Consider the following 12,027-nt stretch of genomic DNA (forward strand, 5'->3'; position numbering starts at 1 on the left):
CAATGGAAGCTACTGACACACTGAAATGGGGGTAGGAACAAGAAATGAGGGACTCTACTCCCAGCCCTACTGAATTAGGTCATCAGGAGGGATAATGGGATTTATGTGCTTCTTTTTCATCATTTGAACTGCAAACATTTCACCGCACGAGATCAAGGTCCCAATATGTACCTGATCATTTGTTGAACTCTCCACATACAGGTGTGTATCCTGAAAATGTCTCAAATTGTGATTAAAACTGTCTCCCAGGAAGTGATTTTTCCTTTACCAGCATAAGGAATATATTATAAGGATACTGAAGACTAGAAGGGATCTGAGGCAACAAGTGGGAGCTAAAATGTAGATGTTTTACTGCTAAGTGTGAACAGCAGACCTGAATGCTGTGTCCTTTTCAAAGTGTTAGGGAAAATCAGTATTGTAGGAATGGTACTGAGGTAAGAAGGATACCTATGTATACCATAAGGTATTTGGAGTAATTTTGTTTGTCTCCTGGTTTAGGCAGGTTTGGTTTGGCTATGGCTTATAGAAAATACTTCTCACTTTTTAAGAATTCAGTCAGTAGAAAGTGTCTTCAGGGCACAGCATCAGTCACCTGAGGAAATCAGACGCAGAGATGTATCAGTGCCGGTCCCAGGAGGCCTCAGTTCATGTGGGAGGAAATGCTGAGGATGTGCAGAAAGGCAGCAGTTCTGGGAGCACTGTGAGTGCTTATTGGTGAATAAACATTGCCTTTCAAGTCCCTAACGAGCTAGTGGCTTGTAGTTTCTGGCAGGAAATTACCACTGGACAGTGTCAAATGCACTTTGAGATGATGGTACCTGTGTTCAGTTTATTATTTGTGAATAATTTAGATGCACTTACTGTGCTGTATCTATTTCCTATAGGCTTTACTTTGTGAAATTCCCTTTTATGTGGTAGAATTTTTCCCTATTGATAAACTGCTGTGGAAGTACAAATGGTCTGCATTGAAGTAGAGCTATGGGGGCTACATTAGCCTGAGTCTCTCATCCATGAAAACAAATGCTATAACCATTGTAATTTGGTGTAATTTCAATGCAAGTCATCAGAGTTGCCTGAGGATTAAGGTCTTCAGTGACTTTTATGTATTCCTTGATTTCTGTTTTGTATGAAGGTTGGGTGTGGTATTTTTTAAGAGTTTATAAAACAAGGTACATTTATGTATAATCTCCCTAATTCAAAAACTGCTGTATGCATATTTAAATATAATTACCTCAGAATGCTGTTGTTCTCGGCCCAGGCAATATTTGCAGGATGGCTCAGGAAGATGATTCACTGTCAGATTTCAGAGTAGATTTTATGGAGCAGATTATAACTTGATTAATCCAGTATTGGTTAGAGAGAATACATCGAGCCATCTCATCTGCCATCCAATATAAGGTAGTATCTATTTGTCCAGATTGAAACCAAAGCCAGAGCAGACACTAAAGCCCACCTCTGATTCTCCACAATGTGGGAGATGGAAATCCAAATCAATGTCTTCTAGTGTGTTCTTAGCCCATAAAACCCTTATTCTCATTTACCTCTAGAAATACCAGATTTCTACTTGCCAGGGAAGGTCATGTAACATTAAGATGGTAAAAAAACCCTCTTAATCCCAAAGTGTCACCACAAAGAAACACGGAACCTGAAATATTCCAGTGGCTCTCTACCAGTTTTGCAAATTACCTCTTTATTTTTTTTTAAAGAACCAAAATCAAACCCAAAATAAGGAAAAAATACCCCAGACAATTAGTAAGAGCCAGCACTTAATGCAAGTATCTTATTTATAATGCAATGCAAAGCAATTTGAACAATTTAAAAGACTCTCATACCGTCAAGGGAAGTTTAATTAGCTCCTGCAAAACTATGAGAATGGCTTTATTTGGGTGGGCCAAAGGTCCAACCAGTCTAATAACCTGTCTCGCACCTTGACCATGAGGAGATGCTGGGGAAGGCATGAATTCAGGTGCATATTTTACTTTCCTTTCCCTGTCCTCTAAAATGACTTTAGGTTTCCAGTTATTTTCAGCTTCAGAACTCTTTGAATTTTTCATATGTGAATTCTGTGTGTTCAGTTGCTCAGAAATTCTGTACAGTGAGCTCTCCAGGCTCCCATTGTCACTGCATTTACCACTTCCTTTGCCAAAGAGCAGTGCCAGGTCACTGCCTGTTCCATGAAGAACCACTTCCTTCTATTTGTTTTGAAGCTGGTTTCTCTGACATTTGGTTAATAGAATTATTTTCTAATTTGAAGAGAAATAGACTTGTGGAACCCTATTCATCCATTCCATATCCTTTTCTGATTTTGCAAACCTGTGTTGTATCCCCAAAGCTATTCCTTTCACAGAATCATAAAATGGTTGAAGGGCACCTTTTAAAGGTTTCTTAGTCCAAACCTCCCTGCAATGAGCTGGGACATCTCCCAACTAAATCAGGTTGCTCAGAGCCCCCTCCAGCCTGACCTTGAATGTTCCCAGGGATGGGACATCCACTACCTCTTTCAACAGCCTCTACCATGGCCTCACTACCCTCACAGTAAAAAATGTCTTTCTTATAACTAATCTAAATTGACCCTCCTCCAGTTTAAAACCATTGCCCCTTGTCCATTCTTTGCACAGAAGAGTCTTAGCTTAAATTTTGACTTATCCTGTTTGGACACTTGGAAGCCTTTCCATGGCACTTTCATCTCCTGAAGCTTTCCCAATTTATGTTGCATTTTCTGTGATGGGAGGTCCAAAGCTACTCCCAGTATTCAGGATGTTTCATAGCATAATAGCCTTGTCCACTTTCTTTCTTCTGCTTCTTTCCCAGTCATCCCTCTACCCTTATTTGCCATTTTTTGGCATGTGCTGAGCACTGGGATGGTGTTTTCACAGAACTTATCCCAGGATCTTACTCCTGAATGGTAGTACCAAGCACAGAGCCCATCTTTTCACATGTGAAGCTTGGAATGTTTTTCCTCACATATGTCACTTTACATTTGTGCACAAGTAATTTCATCTGCCATCTTGCTGTCCAGTAACTCGGACATGTTGAGTCTGCAGTTGTTCTTAATAGATTCTCATCATTACCATCTTGAATAATTAATAAACTTTGTCATCCTTGGTAGTCCCTGTCCCAGTCCTCAACACAATTCCCTGAGGAAGTCCTTTGATGACCTTATTGCATTGTAAGAACTGACAGATGTTCCAGTATTCCAGCTCTGTTTCTTAGCTTGTGATCAGATGGGTTTTTTCTATTTCTTTATGCGTGGAGGGACATTTTTCTTGTAAGACTTAGATACTTAAGTGTTTACCTAAATATCTGTCAAAAGCATTTTGTAAACCTCATTGTCGAAATCCAAATGCTTGTTGACCCTTTCTGAAAACTCCTTTGGCTTTAGAAGAGATGGCATCCTTTTACAAAAACCATTCTGACTGTTCCCAAGTACATCTTGTTAATTCTGATGTCCACTAATCCTGCTCTTATTATAGCTTCTACCAATTGGTGTGTTGGCTCAGTAGATCTCCCTGGAAACTTTTAAAAAAATTGCTACTCCTGCCATTATTCCATTCTCATGCTAATTTAAGAACAATAGGCTGCGAATTTCTTCTCAGTAGCAGTGGCACAGCAAGTCTCAAGATGTGGGAAAATCCAGCCCATGCATTTATCCTCCCTTGGCTCAAGGTACGACACTCTCCTTCCCACTAACAAGCTGTTGATCCAATGATCACAGAATCACAGAATAATTGGGACCTTAAAGCCCATGCAGTCCCACCCCCTGCCATGGGTAGGGGCACCTTACACTAGTGCATGTTTCCCGAAGCTCCATCCAACCCAGCCTTGGACACTTCCAGGGACGGGGCAACCACAGCTTCTTTGGGCAACCTGTGCCAGGGCCTCACCACCCTCACAGGGAAGAATTTCTTCCCTAATATCCCATCTAACCCTGTCCTCTGGCAATTTGAAGCCATTTCCTTTTGTCCTATCATTACATACTCTTGTAAATAGTCTTTCTCCATGAGTGATTGCTGACTTCTCTCCCAAACATTTCCCTCACCTTGATACCCTCATCCTTTTGTACTTGTTCACTTCTAGAGATTCTGCCTTCTTCCAAGCATATTCGCTTTGTTTCCTTCCCTTTCCCCAGGATGTAAGAGATACAGAATACATCATGTTTTGTATTTGAGAAGCTGGGTGAAATACTATCAGTAGAACATATCTGAAAACTTGATGAGTTAATGTATCTTTGAGTAGCATAAGTTGCTTTGATTTAGAATGCAGTTTGCTGCTTTTCCTCCTGGGATTATTGAGCGGTTTTCAATTGCTGCAGTGATTGTTCTCTTTTGCCTAGTAATTTACTAACACTTCAGATTGCGTACAGGCTTCCACATTCTGAAATGAAAATGTCTTTAGAAGTCAAGAAGTATTTTTAGCTTGTCATCCTAAATTTTAATTAATCACTTCTGCCACCTTTTTCAGCATCAAAGGTTTGTAATGTGCCCTTGTAAACACCAGGTAACAAACACATCAAACAATTAAGGTTCCTCATGCCTCACATTGAAGACAGGCTTTTGTTAAGGCTCTTAATTTTTTTTTGTCGCAATCTTGGTACAAAAGACACAGACAAATTTTTCACCACTCCTTTGCATCTGAAATTTCCATTCTTACCAATACTGATGCTTGGAATTTTCTTTTTAACTTACCCTGAAAGTCCTGGCTTGAATGAAAAAAACAGGAGTGTGTAATAAATCACTGAAAAATCAGGAAATGGCATCTAATGAAGTCACACTGCAATTAAGTTTTAAAAATAGTAATTCTATAGTATATGATTTTAAAATTTTATTAAGTTTAGTAAGAAAAGTTTAGAGAAGAGCAATTCAGGTGCAAGTAGTTATTACCACAGTATAATCATTTGCAAGCCCACAATACAACACAATTTGGTTGTCACCTTGGTGTCCTTCAAAGCACAATTTACATGTTGATATGTGCTGATGGGTGGATAAGATAACAAAACCACTGTCGACACAGGCATCCTTTCTCCAGGGTAAGCTTTTCCATCTGGACATTCAGTGCTGACCAAATTTAGGAGGAGCTGAAGGCAGGAGCTGCAGCAGAATTGTCAAGCAGTGTTGTCCAGGGGAGCAGCAACTCTGACTGTGACAGGGATCAGCACCACCGTGGGAAGTCCTGTGTCCTCTTGGTCCTCTGGTTTTTCAGTAACGAGTTGTTCAAAGCATCACCACTAATTTACAAATGGAAAAGACACGTCAGGTTTCTACAGGTGCTGGGGTATGGAAAGGAGTAACCAAGGGGACAGACACGGAGTTATCAGGGGGTAGGAGGTGAGGGACAGGAGAGACATCCTTTGGGGTGTCACGTGAGGTGGAGGGAGGAGAATGAGCTGTGGGTTGTCCCCGTGCCTTGGAGAGAGTGCTGCCCGTGTCAGTGTGACTTTCACTCCATGAACAGCAGATGGCCTGGACAGTCCAAGGGGAGCATCATTTTGCTGCGAGGAAGTTCAGTTTTAGGAGTGACTGTGTTGGTGAAGGCTCTTCCTCAGTGGTCTTAAAAGTAGTGTTTCTGTCACAGGGCATGTATCATTTGTGTTGAGGGTTTTTTTGTTTCTTCATGGGGTTTTTTTTGTTGGTTGGTTGGTTTTTTGGTGTGCTTGTTTGTTATGGTTTTTGTTGGTGGGAATTTGTTTGTTTGATTGATTGATTTTTTTTTTTTTTTAAACCAGAATAATGCTTGTTTTTCCCCTTGGAAGGCATGTCCCCTTCAGAGCTTTTGCTGTCTTATTTTGAATTTGCCATCATTTGGGCAGTTTTACAAGGGCAGAGTTGCAGTGTGAGCTGCTGTCAGGGGGAGCCCAGAGTCACAATTAGTGTGGTACTGGTACTGGACTTCTTTCACTCAGGGTCTTAATCTTGCTTCAGTCTTGTTTCTGGAGCAGAGGTGTCCATCAGCTCATTCCTTAGTCTCTCCTTTTCATCTTAGGAAGGAACTGATTAGCCCCAGGTGCAAGTCAGAGGAGTGATACACAACAATATTTTTGATAAACCCTAATCTCATTGTTCTTTCCTTGAGTGGCAGTCATGCCTTCATACCTGTGCAAGGTATTTTTTCCTCCTCCTTTTTTTCCCTCAAGCTTTACCTTGGAGAACTCACCAAAGATCTTTTTATTCAAATGAAGACTTAACATTTTGCTTGTGTGCACCTGAATACTGAAAAGACACCTTAAAATGAAATTACTTCCTCTATTTTATGTCAAAATACAGAATGTTCATCTTATCTTCTATGAGTCCAGGGATTTTCAGAATAAACAACAACAAAATTGTCCAGCTGAACCATGGCCTGAACTTGAAACACAAGTGCCTGCCTGCTAATCCAACAGACATGATGAATGATGATGATGAAAGCAGTTGATGTAAATATGTGGTATAATTCTTAAATATTTATTGTTACCACTTCAAGAAACTACTGTGTATGCAGAAGGGTGTTTTTCACCTGTATTGTACGGTTGTATGTGGAAGCTGCACTGTTTAGTATTGAATGGCAGTGCTAAAATGATATATGTCTCTATATAATTATATATATGGGCCCACTCACATACAACATTTAATGGATAATGTAATAGTGCCTCACAGATACCATCTTATTTTCTCATAGTAAATCAGTTTTTTTACATGAACAATGTTAATTTAAAAAAAATAATTCAAAGATGACTTAGAGATTCTTTTCAGAGGCATGTTGTGATATTTTTCTTACATTTTGCTTGGTCTAGAGCTGACTGCTTCTGGATAAATGAAGTGATAGTTTATACTGATGCTTGAGTGCAAAATGTGTGTCTGAGGGGGTGAAGGATTTGGATGATTTCAGAAGTTGCTTCAGAAAACAAATGTCGTCTATAATTTACCTTTAATTGCCACTTAGTCGAGTCCTACTGTAGTAGCCCCCCTAAGTTTGTTTAAATTTATGTATTTTCTTGGTCTAACTAAGTGTTTAGAGCCTCTCTATCACCATAGTTACTGCAAACCTCTAAGTTTAACTTCTGCAACAATATCACCACAAGTCTTGCTCAAAAGGGTTCTGAGTTATGGCACTTTAAAAGTAGGGAGGACTGTAATGTTGTCTCTCCCTTTAACTTAAATCCCCACATAATGAGATTAAATCCCATGCTTTTCTGCACTTGTGTCTTTATTGTAATTTTTTATGTAGCAGCTTTATGAAATGCAAATAACTTGTTACATAATATGCAGTACTGAACAGTGTGATTTCTCTTTAAATATACTTTTTTTTAAAATAGACTACTCCACTCTATAAACAGCACATTTGTGTGTAATCTTGCTGCACTTTTCACTGTGCTGTAGGTTATTTTCAACTGCACTATATTGTTATAAAAGTTTTTATCTTTCACTGCTATGGAGAATTCTATGGACCTGATTAAAAGGTTTTTTCATGGCATTCAGGTGTAAGTGATACGCACTGTCAAAACCCCACAGTGTTATAAGATTGTCCTTTTACTGATTTATTAATCCTCCTCTCTGCCCTGGAGGTTTTTATTTCTGAAATTCAGTGGATCTGAACTTCCTTATTTAAAGCCTGTTAAATGTGAATGCTGCTTCTTATTTGGCCTTGTTTCTGTTGTGTCTGTCTGCAGTCCCGCAGTGCTGGTGGTTTTTGCATGGAAGGTGTTTTGTATATGTGTAATAATGTTTAGCAAATTAATACCATGCAGAAATGAATAGTTTTATCTTTATGGAATGACCTCTTACCTACTCACATTACCCAAAAAGGAGCCGACCGTGTCAGTGTTCTCAGAGACAGCTGCGTTTTGTAAAGGTGATGTCCCCAGGAAAGAAGGGTGTTTGTTGGCATCACTTCAGGTTTCTTACTGTTGTAAACATGCTAAAGGCATGTGAGAATGCAGATCACATAGATTATACACCTTGCTGGCTGACTGGAGCAAGCTGGGCATTTGCTGACCGTAGACAGGAATCTCTGCCATGTGTGTTTGTGCTTGGTTCCCTGTTCACAGGTGGAAGAGTAGTTGAGCAGTTCTGGGTAGTGAGGAGAAGTGAGAGATTTGGTTTAGCTGGAAGAGCTCCTGAATAACATCAAACCCAATAACCAGATGTTTTTATGTGTGGGCAGGTCCCTCACTGGTCCCACTGCCTGTGAAACATCTGGATTACTAATGGTTGCATGTAGGGCACCTGGGGGAATTACAGATGTGTGTTTAGGTAGACTGTTTTCTCACCTATTTTTACCTGAGTTGGAAGAATTCATTTTGCTACCCAGCTGTAAGTTGGTATGCAAGCTATGCAAAATAAGGTTGTAAATAAGCAACCTTGTGAAATGGGATTTAAGGCAGGTGACTGGGGGTTCTCCCCTCCTCACTAGATAATACTATTAATAGTACATTCTGTAAGAAGCATAAACTTCTCTGAAATCTCGTGTTCCGTGGAACACACCTTGGGCAAGACCCTTCATGCAAGAAATGCCATCAAAGAATATGACAATTTTTGTGTGAATAACATTTTCTTGTGAAAACAAAAAGTTGTTGCAATGACAGTTATAGCTGAGATTGCCTGAAAGAAGGGCAAAAAAGTTTTGGGAGTGTGATGATTGAGAAAGGTATTTGTTCTTTTGGAAAGGTGAGGAATAAGATACAGCCAGGTGCAGTTTTATGTGAAAAAACGCAAGAAGGAGCTACAGACACTCCATTCTATTTCTATTATTGTATTTGACTGTAGGAGCTGTTTAGGGAATTGTATTTTGTTGTCTTGTATGTGAAAGCTTAAGAACAATAACTTAACAATAAGTATCATGAAAGCTATTACCTTGATACCCAGGGCAATATTTTCAGGATAGTTTCAACTTCAATCTCTATTTCATGACTAAAACTTAAAACACATCTTCCTTGGGCTGACAGTGCTTTGGGCTGAGTATAAAAAAGTCTTCTGGTGGCTGTTTTTTTCTTTTGCTGTGTGGGTTGTTGGGTTTGTGTTGGGTTTTTTCCTTAATTTTATATATCTGTTTTATTTAAGAGTTTCTGAACTTCTTTTTTTCCCCCTGTTCTAATTTGCAGCATTACTTTACTGTTCTCTTTGGCCATGAAGGGCAGAAGCCACTGGAGCTCCGTTGTGAGGATGAAGTTGATGGAGATGAGTGGGTAGAAGCTATTCACCAAGCGAGGTATGAAACTCAATTTGTAATCCTCTGCTTCCTTTTTATTGCAAATAAATTGATAATAATTTCAAAAACCTAAGTCCACTCTCCAAACGGAAATAAATTTTACAATGCATTAGTTGTGTATTATTTGCAATTCATGGGGGGATTATAGGAAAACCCACGTTTATAATTCATGTTTATTTCATTGTCTTTTACCTTTTATAAGTGATTGTGCTCCAGTTGATTCCAGTTGTGTTCCATTGATTTCAGGAAGAATGCTATTTTATTAGAAACAAGCCCTAGGATTAGCCTTTTGTTAGAGACAAATGTGTCATATGAATGAAAAAATTAATGATATGCCAAATGAATGAGTGTTTCTTTAAAAACCCTGATATGGAAATAAATGTAAGAAAGAAGAAGTAAACCATTATGATGCTGAAGGCCAACAAATGGAATTTTGACTTCAAAACTGAAGTCCTGAATCACCTGAATCACGTTCTTGTAGAAAAGGACGTGGTAGGACTTCCAGCCATGCAGTGATGTTTGCCTGAGGAAACGTCTGCGTGGCAAATGGTCAAGGTTTACAGTATAATCTAAATGAAAATCATCTAATGAAGGTATGCGGAATGGTTTGCAGAGGCACTTTTTCCAGCCTCCCCCCATCGACAGTCACCTCGGCTAATCTGCAGTGCCATGGCAACGCACAAGGAACCAGGCAGCTTCTGAATTGCTCAGGACAGGAGCCATGTAAACAGAACTGATTTCACTTTATATTCATTAAAAATTAACACAAGCAGCTAGTAGATTTTAATTTAGAGCTTGTGAAATGAGATCCTGGAGCCACAGGTCTTGTGTCACCTGGTCATCCAGCCTTTAGATCTGCATCCTCTTCTTGGTGCTGGTACCTGACTGAATGGGTCACTGTCCTCTTCCAGGAGAGCACCTGCTGGTTTGTGGTAACAGGTGGACCACTTTCTGCATGGTATCCGTCTTGGTGAACACATTATTTCAGGTCCTGAGCAGCTCTGAGGCTTGGAACTCGGCGCATCTCAGGAGAGCATGTCTGTCTAGCTGAGGGAGAAGAGGAGGAAGACCCACCTTGTCCTTGGATCTGGGTCAGTTTGTTTTGTGGACTGTGGCTGACAGCACGTGAAGAAAGAAGCATGTCTTTTTGTCTTCTGTTAATGGCATTGAAGAGAAGCAGGATCCCGCAGTTCCCTCTTTGCTGGATGAGTTCATACTTGCTGCAACCCCTCTGCAACTCCCTGACAGGAGGGTGGAGCCAGTGGGTGTTGAACTCTGCTCCCAGGCAACGAGGGAAACAGCCTCAAACTGTACCAGGAGAGTTTTAGGTGGGACATCAGGAGGAATTTCTTGCTGGACAGGTGGTCAGGCATTGGAAGGGGCTGCCCAGGGACGTATTAGAGTCCCCATCCCTGGAGGTGTCCAATGAAAGACTGGATGTGGCACTCAGTGCTCTGGGCTGGGTGACAAGCTGGGGGTCGGTCACAGGTTGGACTCCTTGGAGATCTTTTCCAACCCAAATGATCTGTGATTTCTGTGATTCTTTTCTGTTGCCTGATGTAAAAGATACATAAGCAAGAAGAGCTTCGTAACACTGGGTTAAGATTTTTCTCCTGGTACTTCAGTCCATAAATGTGTCACACATGAATTTTCAAGGCATAACCTGGCAGAAGATCAAGCCAATGTTAAAACAACACATGGGTGAAAATATTGAGAACTTGAAGTAGCTAAGAAATACTTAGTTGTGATGTTCAAGGTGAGGGTGGTTGAATTTTAGCTCCATCAGAAAGCTGTAACTGCAGGACAAATGGGTCTTTGAGGTAACTAAGATCAGTCTTTTTTATCTCTATCCCTTTTGCTATTTGACTGTTTCCCCTTTATTTGTACATACCCGAAATAACCATCCTAATGATACTGAGCTATGGGAACCCCCGAGAGGCACATTTTCATGGCTCTGTGTCATTTGGGGGATCTTAACTTTTCTGCAGAGGTCTCTCATTTTCCTGGGGAAATTTTCCAGGGACATGGATATGGCTTGTCTTGTTCTAGTACAGTACTAGAACAAGAAGAGCAAAATATCGACAAGTGACGAAAAAAATTCTTAAATTTAGCTGCTAGAAATGGAGAGTCACACTGCTATGTTAACCTCTTTGCTCTAATGATTTTCTACTTCACTGGAATCCACTTTTATTTGCTTAATATTGTGTGTAGCAGAACAAATTGGACTTGTTCAATCAGTTACTAAACCGTTGGGTCTTTTTCACATAAATAAAGAAGCTAAAATAAAAGTTTTAGACTACTGTGTAAGTTGGGGGGGTTTTTTCCAGTTTATTTAAACAGAACAGATTTTATTCAGGGACTAAATTTTGCCTGCATCATGATGTAGACCTTTTTCCTTGAGTTTATCTGTATTTTTGACAAATGAAATAAGTTTTGGCAACTTCTTCAGTGTCCCAGTTCATTTGAGCCCAGCCTAAGACATTTCTGACCCTTCTCTCAGGTGTTTGTTTTCAATTGCTGAATGACATTTTATGTAGCCCTTGAAAGGTACCAGTTTGTAGTATCTCAGGTTAAAAATTATTTAGAAATTCTAGGAGGCATTGAGAAGATTCCCACTATCCTTAAATTGAAAACAGGCCTGGGAGCATCCTGTTCTGTGTGAATATGTCAGGATTTGAGAAAGGGAAATATTTAATTGCTTTCCAGAGGGTCTTGTCCTCTGAGTAGTGCTGAGACAAAGTAGTTGAGGTTTTTTCTTTGCCTAGTTTGACATACAGAAAATCTAATTTTGTACTACTTTTCATGATTTTTTTGCCTAATACATCTTTGAAGCCATCAAAATTTATT

The 12,027-nt window shown here is 39.9% G+C and overlaps 1 protein-coding gene across 5 annotated transcripts in view; it reads left to right on the forward strand.

The window, feature by feature from the left end:
* Positions 1 to 12,027, forward strand: part of RASGRF2 (Ras protein specific guanine nucleotide releasing factor 2) — a 123,426-nt gene that overhangs the window by 32,207 nt on the left and 79,192 nt on the right. For all 5 annotated transcript variants that reach the window (XM_064642300.1, XM_064642301.1, XM_064642299.1 and 2 more), the window contains exon 2: positions 9,074 to 9,180. In XM_064642300.1, the coding sequence (XP_064498370.1) occupies positions 9,074 to 9,180 (107 nt within the window). The remainder of the gene's footprint in view (positions 1 to 9,073; positions 9,181 to 12,027) is intronic.

The sequence above is a fragment of the Pseudopipra pipra genome, chromosome Z (genome assembly GCF_036250125.1).
Source record: "Pseudopipra pipra isolate bDixPip1 chromosome Z, bDixPip1.hap1, whole genome shotgun sequence".
NCBI lineage: Eukaryota > Metazoa > Chordata > Aves > Passeriformes > Pipridae > Pseudopipra > Pseudopipra pipra.